Source organism: Ipomoea nil, unplaced genomic scaffold (assembly GCF_001879475.1).
Source record: "Ipomoea nil cultivar Tokyo-kokei standard unplaced genomic scaffold, Asagao_1.1 scaffold1509, whole genome shotgun sequence".
In the NCBI taxonomy this organism is placed as follows: domain Eukaryota; kingdom Viridiplantae; phylum Streptophyta; class Magnoliopsida; order Solanales; family Convolvulaceae; genus Ipomoea; species Ipomoea nil.
The window spans coordinates 682119-694829 of record NW_017617937.1 but is presented as its reverse complement, the minus strand read 5'-3'; the positions used below and the strand labels follow the sequence as shown (position 1 = coordinate 694829).

Here is a 12711-nt window from a genome sequence, read left to right as displayed (position 1 = left end):
TCGGTTTTTTGGGCTTCAATGATCTAAAATAGCATGCTTATGGGGTTACTTGCAACTTTTGAAAGTTAAAGGGTTTTAATTGACTTTTCCGACTAAAGTTTACGAGTTTATTTGACCCTTTTCTCTATATTTTTTAGATATCTTCATCGTTGATTTCATATGCCTTTTATATGTTACCAGGCTTACCAATAAAGTTATTTTTCAGTCAAAATATTCGTGTCATGGGAAGTGCCACAACAACCTCGTGTAATAGGTCATTGACTATTAGAAAACATTGCTCTCCTCAGGCATGACGTGGAGTTCCATGTAACCGCGTGACATCCTCTAGCCTTGCATGACCCACCCACCCCATGCCCAACCTTCCTTCAGTTCCAAGCATAAGGGCAAGCTCAATTGTAGGAAATTTTTTATGGTTTTTGTTTGGATAACAAAGAAAGAGAAAGAAGAGGGAAGAGGGAAACAAACTAGCAATTTTTTTTTAAAAAAGTAAAAGTAAATGATTAACTCGCCCAGCTGGGCACGTGAATTGCACATTATTTGCACGTCCCCTACTGGGGTGAGATGTGGTGCACACGGGAATCTTCAGTATTAATGTTTCCTTCCTTTCTCTCTCATCTGGGCCGACAAAAAACTTATCTTTGCGGAAGAACAAACCCTCAAAAAACCACCCCTCCCATTTGTTACGAATCAGCCTATTGGTTTTTTACTATTCCAAAAACATCCAAAGCTTGCTATTGGAGTTGCTCTAATAACCTATATTCGTTAAAAAATTAAAGAAGGACAATGAAAAAGAAAAAAAAAATAAAAGGGGTATGTTCATATTGGAAAAGTAGGACATTGAAAAGACTTTTGCAAAGAGTTCTCTTGTACCTACATTTATACGAGAAAAAAAATAAAAGGGGAATGGGCCGGGTTTTAAGAAACTATCATGGAGATTTTGTGGCAGCTGGGGCAGTTGGGAAGATGGGTGCTTGCTTACCTCGGGAGGCGGAGGTGTTGGCGGTTCGGGAAGCGCTGAGCTGACTAAAGGGGCATGACTTTGACGGGGTTGATATTGAAACGAATGCTCAACTAACAACTTATTGTTTAGCTTCACAAAGATAACATCACTCCATATGGTTTGATTCTTAGTGATATTGTTTCTCTTTTAGATTTATTCAATTCTGTGAGTCTTCGTTTTGTTAGGCGGTCGGCTAATATGGTGGCCCATTTGTTAGCTCGAGACGCTAGTGTTTTGTTGGGTAGTCGATTTTGGTTTAATACCGGTCCCTCTTTTATTTCTCAAGTTTTGTGTAACGACATTTTGGTTATATGATATTGTGGTTTATTTATAAAAATAAAATAAAAATAAAAAAAAGTAACGTTTTTTTTAATGTACTTGTTTTCTTTAAATAAGGTAAATAATAATAAAATAAGGTAATTTTTTTAATGTAAATGAATAATTATGGCCTGATTCTTTTCTAAAGAGATGAATTAAGAATAACTACACAAACAAAGTCATCTAATCCTTCAATTAAATGACCATATAGATTCTTCCATGTATCTCAAATGGCATAATTACCCTAATTAGTTTTTGGTAAGCGCACTAATATACCTTTTAATTTTTATTATTTTACGTTGCAATATTGATTAGCTCTTTTTTTTTTTTTTTTTTTTTTTTTTTTTTTTGAGGGGAGCTCTTTTTATATTTGATTACTGCTTATGTGTAGTTGCGGTAAATCGCACTAGTAAATTAAATACTAAACCACACTCGAGTAATGAAATGGTTAATAGTATAATTACACTACTTACCCTCACTTTTTAGTTTTTACTCATTTTTACTTCAATTCATATTCGCATATAATAATTTGGTTGATCTAGTATAGATTTTAAAAAATAAAAAAAAAATGAATGGAAAATTGCATTTTTTGTTCTCCAGTTATACCCGTGATACAGACTTAGTTCTTGGGTTATATGCGTGATCATGTTTAACCCCTAAGTTATACATAGAATGACGATTTTAGTCATTGAATGACCAAATCAGCCATTGTATTAAATGACAACTTGGTGGTAGAAATAATTCCTAAGGGACTAAAATCGTCACTCAATGCATAACTTAGGAGTTATAGTCATGTGTATAACTCATGGATTAAGTTTGTACTATGGTATAACAGAATGACCAAAATTACAATATTCTCAAAAATGAATTACAATTTTTATAATTATCAATATTTTAATTTTAAAAAATGTCACAAGAGTTATATCCATTCGAAATACATTTATCATTTTTGGTTAATTAATGAACAAAATAATGGAGTAGAGTGTAGCGACGAAATATTCTTAACCCGAAAACACGTCTGCGGGGACCCGTGTTTTAGGAACCGAATAAATTGAGATTGCATTTCCAGTCTATTTCGTGATATGATGGATTACTTGCTTCAGGGAAGGGCATCCGAGTGGAAAATTGTCCCTCCTTTTCAACAATTTTATCCACACACTACTCATACTCTATTTTATAAAATAAAATATTAAAAAATCACGTTTCGAAAAGAGTGATTAAGTAAGTGAAGCATGACTATAATATTTAAAGGTCATGAGTTTAATTATTAACAACACATTTTCAGTCGAGTCAATTGCATAAGGTGTAGCGGGATTTACCTAACACACCCTTAGATAACGAATTTTGTTACTTTTGCCCTTCACTTATTCATGTTATAGATTGGACGAAAATACAATTCTTCCTACACTTTGTTACTCCATTACTCTTTGTTAGACGAAGTTCAATAATAAAAAAAACTAATACCGAGTAATAGCAAAATACCCACACCCAAGCCCTAAAAGAAATTAAACGCACAACAAAAAGAGTAGACATCCAACATGGTAATGACGCATAATTTGTGATGTAAACATTTAATACTAGCTAAACTTAATTTCAATTTTAATCTACTGACTGTTACCTCTTCCACTCCAAAATCAATCAAATTTTGGTACCTAAATTTTGAACATTTGCCATTTTAGTCATCTACATATTAAAATTTGTGAACCAAATAAAAAATAAAAAAATCTTTAATTTACTATTGAATTTACTTCAATTCTCCAAATTTTCATTTCCATTCTCTATTTTGAAACTAGAGAAATGAATTTCTCACTTTCTTTCTCCAATTTTTTAAAAATTTCTCCTAATAATAAAGACATTCTTATTTTTTTTGTATGACAGAGAAAACCCGCAATACTATTTCAGAGTGTACACGAGACAAAACATGTTCGGTGTATAATTATATTTAATTCACAAAAGAAATAAATAACACTAAAAAAAATCTTACATAATAGGTTCACTTTTACCCTATTAAAAGAGTGTTGACAAGAATCAAACTCTGACCTCGTTAATTTGTTGAGACCCACCCTCATCGTCAAGTAGTCAATATAATATGGAATTGTCCGCATGAGCAGCTCAACTGGTCGGGTAAAGTTTGGAAAGTATAATATGGAATTAAGGAAGAGACTTGGAAAGCTAACAATACTTTGAGGATGGCATCAAGGAAACAGTGAATTAAACCACAATCAAGAATCAATCCACTACTATACGTAGTCCTTAGCTTCAATTGCAACCAACACCTACTTTTACTATATCCTCCTTCTCCTCATCCTCCTCTATATATAGTCTGTCGTCTAGCTTCGATCGCCACCGCTCTGTAAACTTTACTTCATCACTACGTACCTCATCATCCTCATCCTCATCCTCATCCATGCACTGTACTCTCACCTCCCTTTTCCTCCCATCTCCCTCTATAAATACCCCTCCAAACCTAACAAAACACTGAAGAAATTAAATACTTTCATATGTAAATCTGCTGATTTCATTGCAGATTTGAAGGAGAAGATCGATCAGATAGAAGATCCGAAGGAGAAGAAGACGACCGGAATTCCATTGAAAAAAATAAAAAATGCGGCCAGCACGCAACGAGACTTCGGCGGTGGGCCCTGCGGCCGGGATGCATCGCTGGAATTCGCCGATTCCTTACCTGTTCGGCGGCCTGGCTGTGATGATGGGACTCATAACCCTAGCATTGCTGATTCTGGCTTGTTCTTGTTGCGGGGAATCTTCTAGAGAAGGCGATGGGAGTAACCGTGGCCATCGCGATCAGAAGCCGGCGGCCTCGCCGGCGAGCGTGATGCAGCTGGAAATGGAGCCTAAGTTCGTGGTTATCATGGCCGGAGATCATAACCCCACCTGCCTCGCTAAGCCTTCTGCTCGCCGCAGGGAGGAGGTTTGAACTTTGATGGATCGTTTAATTAAATTCCTAATTAGTCCATAATTGTTTTAAAAAAAAAAAAAAAATCGGTGTAATTTAGGCCTTTATTATATTGTTTTATTTTTTTAAAAGCGAAAATATGTAATTCACTTGTATATATAAGAATGAAGAAATTTTGATATATTTAAAATTTAATGTTTAATTTGTTAAGTATATATATATATATATATATATATATATATATATATATATATATATATATACATCATATGATATCTCTCTTATTTTACGATCATGTTTACTATTATTCGATAAATCAAATTTGTATTCTTTATTATTTTTAATAACTTTTTGTATTTATTATTTAATAGTATTTTTAATGCAGTTTGTAATATATAAATTTTATACATTAATATTAAATTTAATATTATTAAATAATTCCAGTCAAGAATTATTAATCAATTCAATTATTCAAACATATATAATGAGATGAAGGTAGTATATTTTTTTGGTGCATGCCTTGATTGATAATTTTTTTTTTTTTTTAAAAAAAAGACTAAAAAATATAAGGTTTGTATAAATTTTTTATTTTTCAACAACTTTGAGGATTTAAAAAATGTTTATTGTTATGTTTTTTCGATTTTATTGTTAGTCGAAAGTGGTTGACACACTAATCACCAACAAAGGTGGTCGAATAATTTAAAATAAATGACTAGTCTCGTCAAGACAATATTAGGTTGCGAATAATTTCAATCATAAGTTATCAAAAATATATAAAAAGAAGAAAAAAAACTTAAGTATGTTTGTAAAAATAAAATAAAATAATCAAATAGTAACCATGAAACATACAAAATACATTTGTTTGGGGGGGGGGGGGGGGGGGGGGGGGCAGATAACAAAAACAACTTTTGGTGGGTGGTAACGTCATCTCCAATAGAAGTTGTTGGTGTGGTTTTTGAGAAATAAAGACTTATATGAAGAAAAGAGGGACATGAAATATAAGCTTTTGAGTCTCTCTGTAACACTTTGCTTTTTTTTTTTTTTTTTTTTTTTTGAGCCTTGGACAAAGAGAAACAACATAGGAAATGTGCAATTAGGCACGTTTCGCGCACATACAGGCCCAGCCGGGCACGTGAAGTGCACGCGCCGTTGCTTTTTGTCTTTCTTTCTTTTTTTTTTCTTTTTTTTTTCTTTTTTTTTTTTGCGTCAGATTTGCTTTTCAATTCCCTTTTTTTTCTCATCCTTTTTCTTCTTCTCTCTCCCTCATGGTACGGTGATTTTTAAGATCATGTTTACTATTATTAATTAAATCAAACAAGTATATTCTTTACTATTTTTTAATAATTTTTTTTTTTGTATTTAATGTAGTTTCTAAATATATAAATTTTATATACTAATACTAAATTTAATATTATAAAAGTTAATTTGTAAATAATTCCACTCATGAATTGTTAATCAATTCAAACATACATAATGAGATGAAGGTAGTATATTTTTTTGTTGGTGCATGCCTTGATTGATAATAAAAAAAAAATGATTAAAAAAATAAGGTTTCTGGTAAAAAAATTATTTTTCAACAACTTTGAGGATTCAAAAAAATGTTTATTGTTGTTTTTTTTTTTTTAATTATTGTTAGTCGAAAGTGGTTGACAGTCAGAAACGGTGTAAAGTTAGGTGTTAGAGATGATGACGAAAATTATTACGGGTGCTATAAACACAATACCAAGATTAAGGCCTTCAGGTCACAATCTCGCATTGGGAACTCGAGCTCAAGCTCGAACTCAAAATCGAGCTCGACCAGCTCGAAAAATTGTCAAGCCAAGCTCGAGCATCATTTTTCAAGCTCAAGCCCAACCATTCTTATCGAACTTGGCTCGGCTCGTCTGCACCCTTAGTTGACACACTAACCACCAACAAAAGTGGTCAGATAATTAAAAATAAATGATTAGACTCGCCAAGACAACATTAGGTTACGAATAATTTTCAATCATCAAGTCATCAAAAATGTATAAAAAGAATAAAAAATTAAGTATGTTTGTCAAAAAAAATAGTAACTATGACATACACAATACATTTTTGGGGGTAGATTAGTAGATAACAAAAACAACTTTTGGTGGGTGGTAAGGCCACCCCCAATAGAAGCTTTTGGTGTGATTTTTTAGGAATGAAGGCTTATGTGAAGGAGAGAAAGAGAGACAGACGAGAGAAGCTTGTAGGTCTCTCTGCAACACTTTGATTTTTTTGTGGGTCTTGGACAAAGAGAAACGACAGAGCTGAGAAAATGCACAATTAGGCGCGTTTCGCGCACATACAGCGCCTAGTCAGGCACGTGTAGTGCACGCGCCGACGCGTTAACAAGGTTTTTTACTTTTTTTCATTTTTTCGTCACATTTGCTTTTTTTTTTTTTTTTTTTCCCCCTCTTTTTTCTTCTTCTCTCTCCCTCCCCTCTCTCATGGTACGTTGATTTTTGTTGTTGATTTGTTAGGACCTAAAAGAAAAGAAAAAAAAAAACATATCGATAATTAGTGAATTTTCAATGACTATTTTATCAATATTTGCAGTGCATATCGATAAACATATTTAATTTAAATTTAGTAAATTATTTATTCAATCGATCATTAGTTTTTAAATAATTGTGAAATTTAAGCATATTAAAATATTTAGGGATAAGGGTCAAATAAGCTCTTTTATTATAGGCCAAAGTGTAATTAACCTATAAATTAAGAAAAATTTCAATTAGACACTTTAACTTCTTATTTTTCTACAATTAAATTAATTAACATGTTACATCTAGGTAACGGGTAATTTTTTTAATTAAAAAATTTAATAAATTATATTTTTATTTCTGATAAAGTAATTAATTTAAAAAAAAAAAAAAAAAAAAAAAAAAAAAACTCTTTGGTGACGGCTTTTCCGTCCAACTAAATAAAGAAGCCAGTCTTGACTTTTTCATCTAGTTGGATGGAGAAGCAGGCCATGACTTCTCCGTCGAACTGGATGGAGGCCTACCTAGCTTCTCCGTCCAAGTTGGACATATCTGTTGAGGAGAAGCCGGTAATCTTTTTTTTTTTTTTTGTTTAATTTGTAAATTATTTTTTAAAAGTTCAATTTTACATGCTATTTCTTTGAGTTTACATGCAAAATGAATTAATTGCACAAATTTAAGAAGCTATTGACTAAATTACATAAAAATGAAGAGATGAAGTGTTTAACTGAAGCTTTTCTTACTTTAAGGGACTAATTACACTTTAACTTATAATTGAAGTCCTATTTAATTGGACCCTTATCCCAAGTATTTATATTCAATAATATTTAAATTTAATATATTAAATGTTCATAAGTCGCATGTAATAACATATGGCGATTATAATTATATTTCCCTTTCAATCGATAGCCAAGGTAGAATAATACGCTTCGTGAGATTTAGGTGATATTATAGTCACTATAATCATATATCGCGGGAATATATTTCTTGAAGAATCATGGAAACAACATGCTATAGCTTTGACCTTTTTTACCAGTTTTTTTTTTTTTTTGTTTGTTTGTTTGATTTATGGAAAATTCTGTAATTATTACATAAATGTGTATTTTGAGTGAAGTTCACTAATTTCATTGTTATTAAAGGTCCGTTTGAAAATTCAAAAAATATTTTTCGAAATTATTTTTAAAAAATTAATTTAATTTTTTAATGTTTGGTTGAAGTTTATAAAACTATCTTTTCTATTTAACTGAAAAGTTAAAACATAAATATATTTGATTTATTTTCTTAAAAATAAACATATTATTTTCTACACATATTTTAACAGGCCTACCCAAAACCGGTCAAAGTACCTATGAGGTCCCTGTACTATAGTATTTTGTTCAATTTAGTCCTTCTACTTTAATTTTGTTCATATTAGTCCCTATACTTTAAAAATTGAAACAATTAAGGACAATAGTTGATGTGAGCAAATATTTATGTATTTATTTTGGACATATTAATGTAATATATTGGTGGTAAAAGTAATTAATTTTAAATATTTATAAAATAATATATGAGTTGGCATGTAAGTATGATGATGTGGCAGTGATAATGTCTGCGCCACATAAGCTATTGTCCTCAATTCTTTCACTTTTTAAAGTACAGAGACTAAATTGAACAAAATTAAGATAGAAGAACTAAATTGAACAAAACACTATAGTATAAGGACCTAATAGATACTTTGTCCCCCAAAACCCGACCTTATTACATTTTTAACAAGCTGGAAACTACCCTTTATGAATTGGGCCTAAAGTGGTTTGACCACATGTGATCCAAAACCCTACAACCCAATTAATTGCCTGACCCAATTCAAATGGCCCAAAAGTGCAAATGCTAGGTGGCCCATAACTCAAAGTATGCCCAAGAATACAAAGAGAATTAGCCCATTACTCTTAAGTGACTCCAAAAAAAAAAAAAAAAAATCCTGAAAAAAATTTAACTGATATGAATGCTCTAAGCTAACGCTGATCAACAATTCAAGTAGTATAATAATTTAAAGAAAAAAAAAAAGTCACGTCATATTACAACAATCTACAGTTAATCACTGCTTAATCTCTGCACTGACAGGTACTAAATTTACACTAATCATCACCACTTAATCTCACATCCATTCATTTCCTCTCTAATCTCATCATGAAGAAATCCCAATACCCACTTCTTCTGCTCATCTTCTCTCTTTTCTCTGTCATAATCACTTCCTCATCGACTCAATTCAAACCCCAAATCTCCACAAACGCCTACCAGAATCGTCTTCACAATGCCTGCAATTACGCTTCCAAGACTGGCGAGGCGCAACTTCGGGGGTTCCGTCTCCGACGGCTGCTACCGCCAGCGCCACCGCCGTTGGTGGTGGAGATTGATCGGAGATATGGGGTGGATAAAAGAGTAGTCCGTACTGGCCCTAACCCTCTCCACCACCGATAGAGAAGGTGTCGAATTTCGCAGAATGCAGATACATAGTATATTGTAACAAAAATACTAGATGTAATTCCAAATTCATACTCTCAAATTATACTCTCATTTGTGTTCAAATTTGATTACAGAAAAAAAAAAAAAAAAAAAAAAAAGAATGGATAAACATGATCCCCTAGCAATATAATCAAGGCATGTCATGTCATAGGGAGTGCAAAATGATAGTATAATTTGGGAGTACATGTAGAATTACCCATATTGTAAATTTGTAATAAATGATAAAGTAAGCACATTGAGTTATTGAATCAATTGTCTTGACAAATGGGTCCGTTTTTGTATAGTAGTTAGCTTGGTAGCCATAATATATAAGTTCAATTTGGTGTTTTCGGTTTGAGCCTACAAATTTTGTTATAATTAGCAATCGTCCAATAACTTGTTGGCACCCAAGACGAAAATTTTCCTATCTAGAGGCCAACATGAGTTTTCTTTTTAAGTAGAACCACACTCATTATACTAAAAAAGAGACAAACCCTATAAATTTGAGTGGCATGATACACTTGGGATTGGCGGAATTTAATCTTTTCAACCATGACATATATATAGAGTAGTCAAAATGGGTTTTGTCCATTAGCCCGCTCCTCCTCCTACTTAGATACCCTGTAAATTTGAGTGGCATGATACACTTGGGATTGGCGGAATTCAATCTTTTCGACCATGACATATATATAGAGTCATCAAAACGGATTTTGTTCATCAGCCCACTCCTCCTCCTACTTAGATAGGGGTGGAACAGGTATGGATTTTGTCCATCAGCCCGCTCCTCCTCCTACTTAGATAGGGGTGGGTTTAAAAATAGCGTGTCAAAGAGCGGGCTAGTCTGTCCTATCCCGCTAGTCTGTTTTGACAGCTCTACATGAAAAGTAGATTGTAGATATGAAGTAGGGGAATTGAAAACAGAAATCAAGATTTTCCATCTAGGCAGATCAGAAGCATAATCTATCGTAGGCAGATCGAGCATGCATGCAAAACATACACTCAGATCAATTCCTTATTCACGTACGCTAGCTAGCTACCAGCGATCAGAAGGCGGCGGGGTAAGCGCCGCCGCGCCATTGATAATAATCTGCGTGGTCCCAGTAGTGATGAGCATTTGACGAAGCTCGGAAGCTTCCTCCTTGAGCTGAACGTTCTCCTGAACCACCTGCTCGTGGCTCTCGGCCACATGGCTCAGCCTCCCCAGCAGCTGCTGGTTCTCGTTCCGCAGCCAATTCACCTGCGACCACAGCTCGTCCAGGTGCTTCTGCTTCCGCATGCGCGACCGCCGCGCCGATTCCCGGTTCGAGATCATTCTCCTCTGCCGCCTCATCACTTGCTGCTGCTCCTCCGCCTCGTCTGAGGTTGACGCGCCCCCGCCGCTGAAACACGCAGATGGGGGGTTGAAGTCCTGGAGTTGAGCCGCCATCTGGTGGAGATAATGATGGTGCAGAGGGTGGTTGTTGGTTGATGATGATGATGAGGCGAAATGATGGGCGGCCGGAGGATAATAATAGTATTGGTGATTTGGATTTGAAGGGAGAAGGTGATGATGATGAGTAGTGTAGAATTGTGTGTTCTCAATCTCATCGCTGGGTTGCATGGCGGAATAGTGGTTGCTTGCTTGCAGGGTCTGATCTGCAGAAACTAACACAGACCGAGTCTGAATGTAATGAAGGATGGCGAATGGAGACTTGAAGTTGAGAAGTCCTTTTATAGCTTGGTGAAAAGGTGGTAGAGGTCCAACATGAGTTAATTAATAATAGCTTTATTTGTTTTGTTAGCTGCCGTGGCAGAGTGTAGGATTTAATTCCTTTCATTTACAGATTGAAAAGTCCGTAACTGTTATTTAAAAGTGTATTTTGGATAATTTTAATGGGCAAATTAAGAATCACAAGGAGGTAGGTTATAGTTTGATAAAAAGTAGTAGTAATCCAACATGAGTTAATAGCTCTGTTTTGCTAGGCAATGGTAGTGTAGTTAGGATTTAATTATTTAGATTATTTACGAGAAAGTGCGTTGCTGCTATTTGAAAGTGTACTCTGATTGATGTTAGCTGGCAAAGTGTTATTGATCGAATTCTCAAACCAAAGTGGTTAACTCGCACCCACACCGCCAAAGGAAGAGTCAACCTTTCTCGCACACCTAAATCTGAGTGTATAACGTTTTACCAAGTAAAATTAAACCCAACAAAAGAACACATGCTTTAATTTTACGGACTAACTCACCCAATTAATTAACCTTGTATATTCATAAAAAGAATGTACAGAGGATCCTCACAATAATTTAAAAACCAAGAGTGTTATGTTACATCCAAATTAAAACACTGACCAACAACGTAACTAACACGTGTAGCCTTTGCTCTCTACACAACAATCTGGCTACAAACATAGGAAGCTATTTATAATGCATCAATGCGGTTACAAGCCAACTTCTTCCTAGCCACTCCCTTAAATCTAGGGAAATTGGTCAAATTAAATCACCAACAAACTTGAGTCCTTTTATAGCTTGGTGAAAAGGTAGTAGTGGTTCAACACGAGTTAATAGTTCCATTTCGCGTGCTTGTGGTGGTAGAGTGTAGGGTTTAGTTCAGTCTACACTTGTTATTTGAAAGTGTATTTTGGGTTACTCTAGTTGGCAAAGAATCAAAAGGAGGTAGGTTATAGCTTGGAAAAAAGGTAGTATTGGTCTAACAAGATTTAATAGCTCTGTTTTGTTAGTAGTAGTAGAGTGTAGGGTTTAATTCCTTTGATTTACGGGAAATTATATTCCGCAGATGTTAGTTGAAAGTGAGCTTTGAATGACTTTAGCCTTGCCATCAAAGAACCACAAGAAGGTGGGTTATAGCTTAGTATACGTAAAAGATAGCACTGGTCCAACAAGAGTTAATAGCTTCGTTTCGCTAGCGATTTGAGAGTGTATGGTTTAACTCTGATTCATGACCTTACATGAAAGTCAACATCTACTACTCGAAAGTGCATTCTGGGTAACCCTAGCCGGTAAAGGATCACAACGAGGTAAATCGATCAGTCTAGTTTGTTCATTGCTAACCGACTTAAATTAAACCAAAGAGATCCATAGACAATCCTCATCGAACTTGAGAACTTTGTGGTGACCAAGCTGACTGCCCCCGGTAGGGTTTTAACTCCTACTGTGATATGAGATTGGCCATGTTAATTAGGAACACTAGCATACAAACAGGAGCAACATGTTTGGCATGCAATTTATCAACTTTAGAGAAGGGCAAGTGAGAATTATATTGTTGGAGTTGGGGTTTCCATCTATCCTTTTTAAAAGGGAGCAGGCCCCCCATATTATCAACTTGGAGAAAGTTGAAGAACAGTATAGTTCCTTAAAGATGAGACACCAGACTGAAGTTGAACATGTGCATGCACTCATACACATAATGGCAAAGTAAATGTTCATCAGATCAGAGGTCCATGTTCATTTAATTTGCATCCACCATGAAATGCAAACACCCAATTCAAAGATTATCTGCACAAATCCCATGT

At 34.5% G+C, this 12711-nt stretch overlaps 2 protein-coding genes across 2 annotated transcripts; one reads left to right on the top strand and one right to left on the bottom strand.

The window, feature by feature from the left end:
- The first annotated feature begins 3923 nt into the window (after nucleotides 1-3923).
- LOC109188825 (protein GLUTAMINE DUMPER 2) lies at nucleotides 3924-4253 on the top strand. The gene has a single exon (XM_019339462.1). The coding sequence runs from the start codon at nucleotides 3924-3926 to the stop codon at nucleotides 4251-4253; it is 330 nt and encodes a 109-aa protein (XP_019195007.1).
- A 5641-nt stretch (nucleotides 4254-9894) lies between these two features.
- On the bottom strand, nucleotides 9895-10870 carry LOC109188885 (basic leucine zipper 8). Its single transcript, XM_019339531.1, has one exon. The coding sequence runs from the start codon at nucleotides 10800-10802 to the stop codon at nucleotides 10236-10238; it is 567 nt and encodes a 188-aa protein (XP_019195076.1). The 5' UTR covers nucleotides 10803-10870; the 3' UTR covers nucleotides 9895-10235.
- Between the last annotated feature and the right edge of the window lie 1841 nt (nucleotides 10871-12711).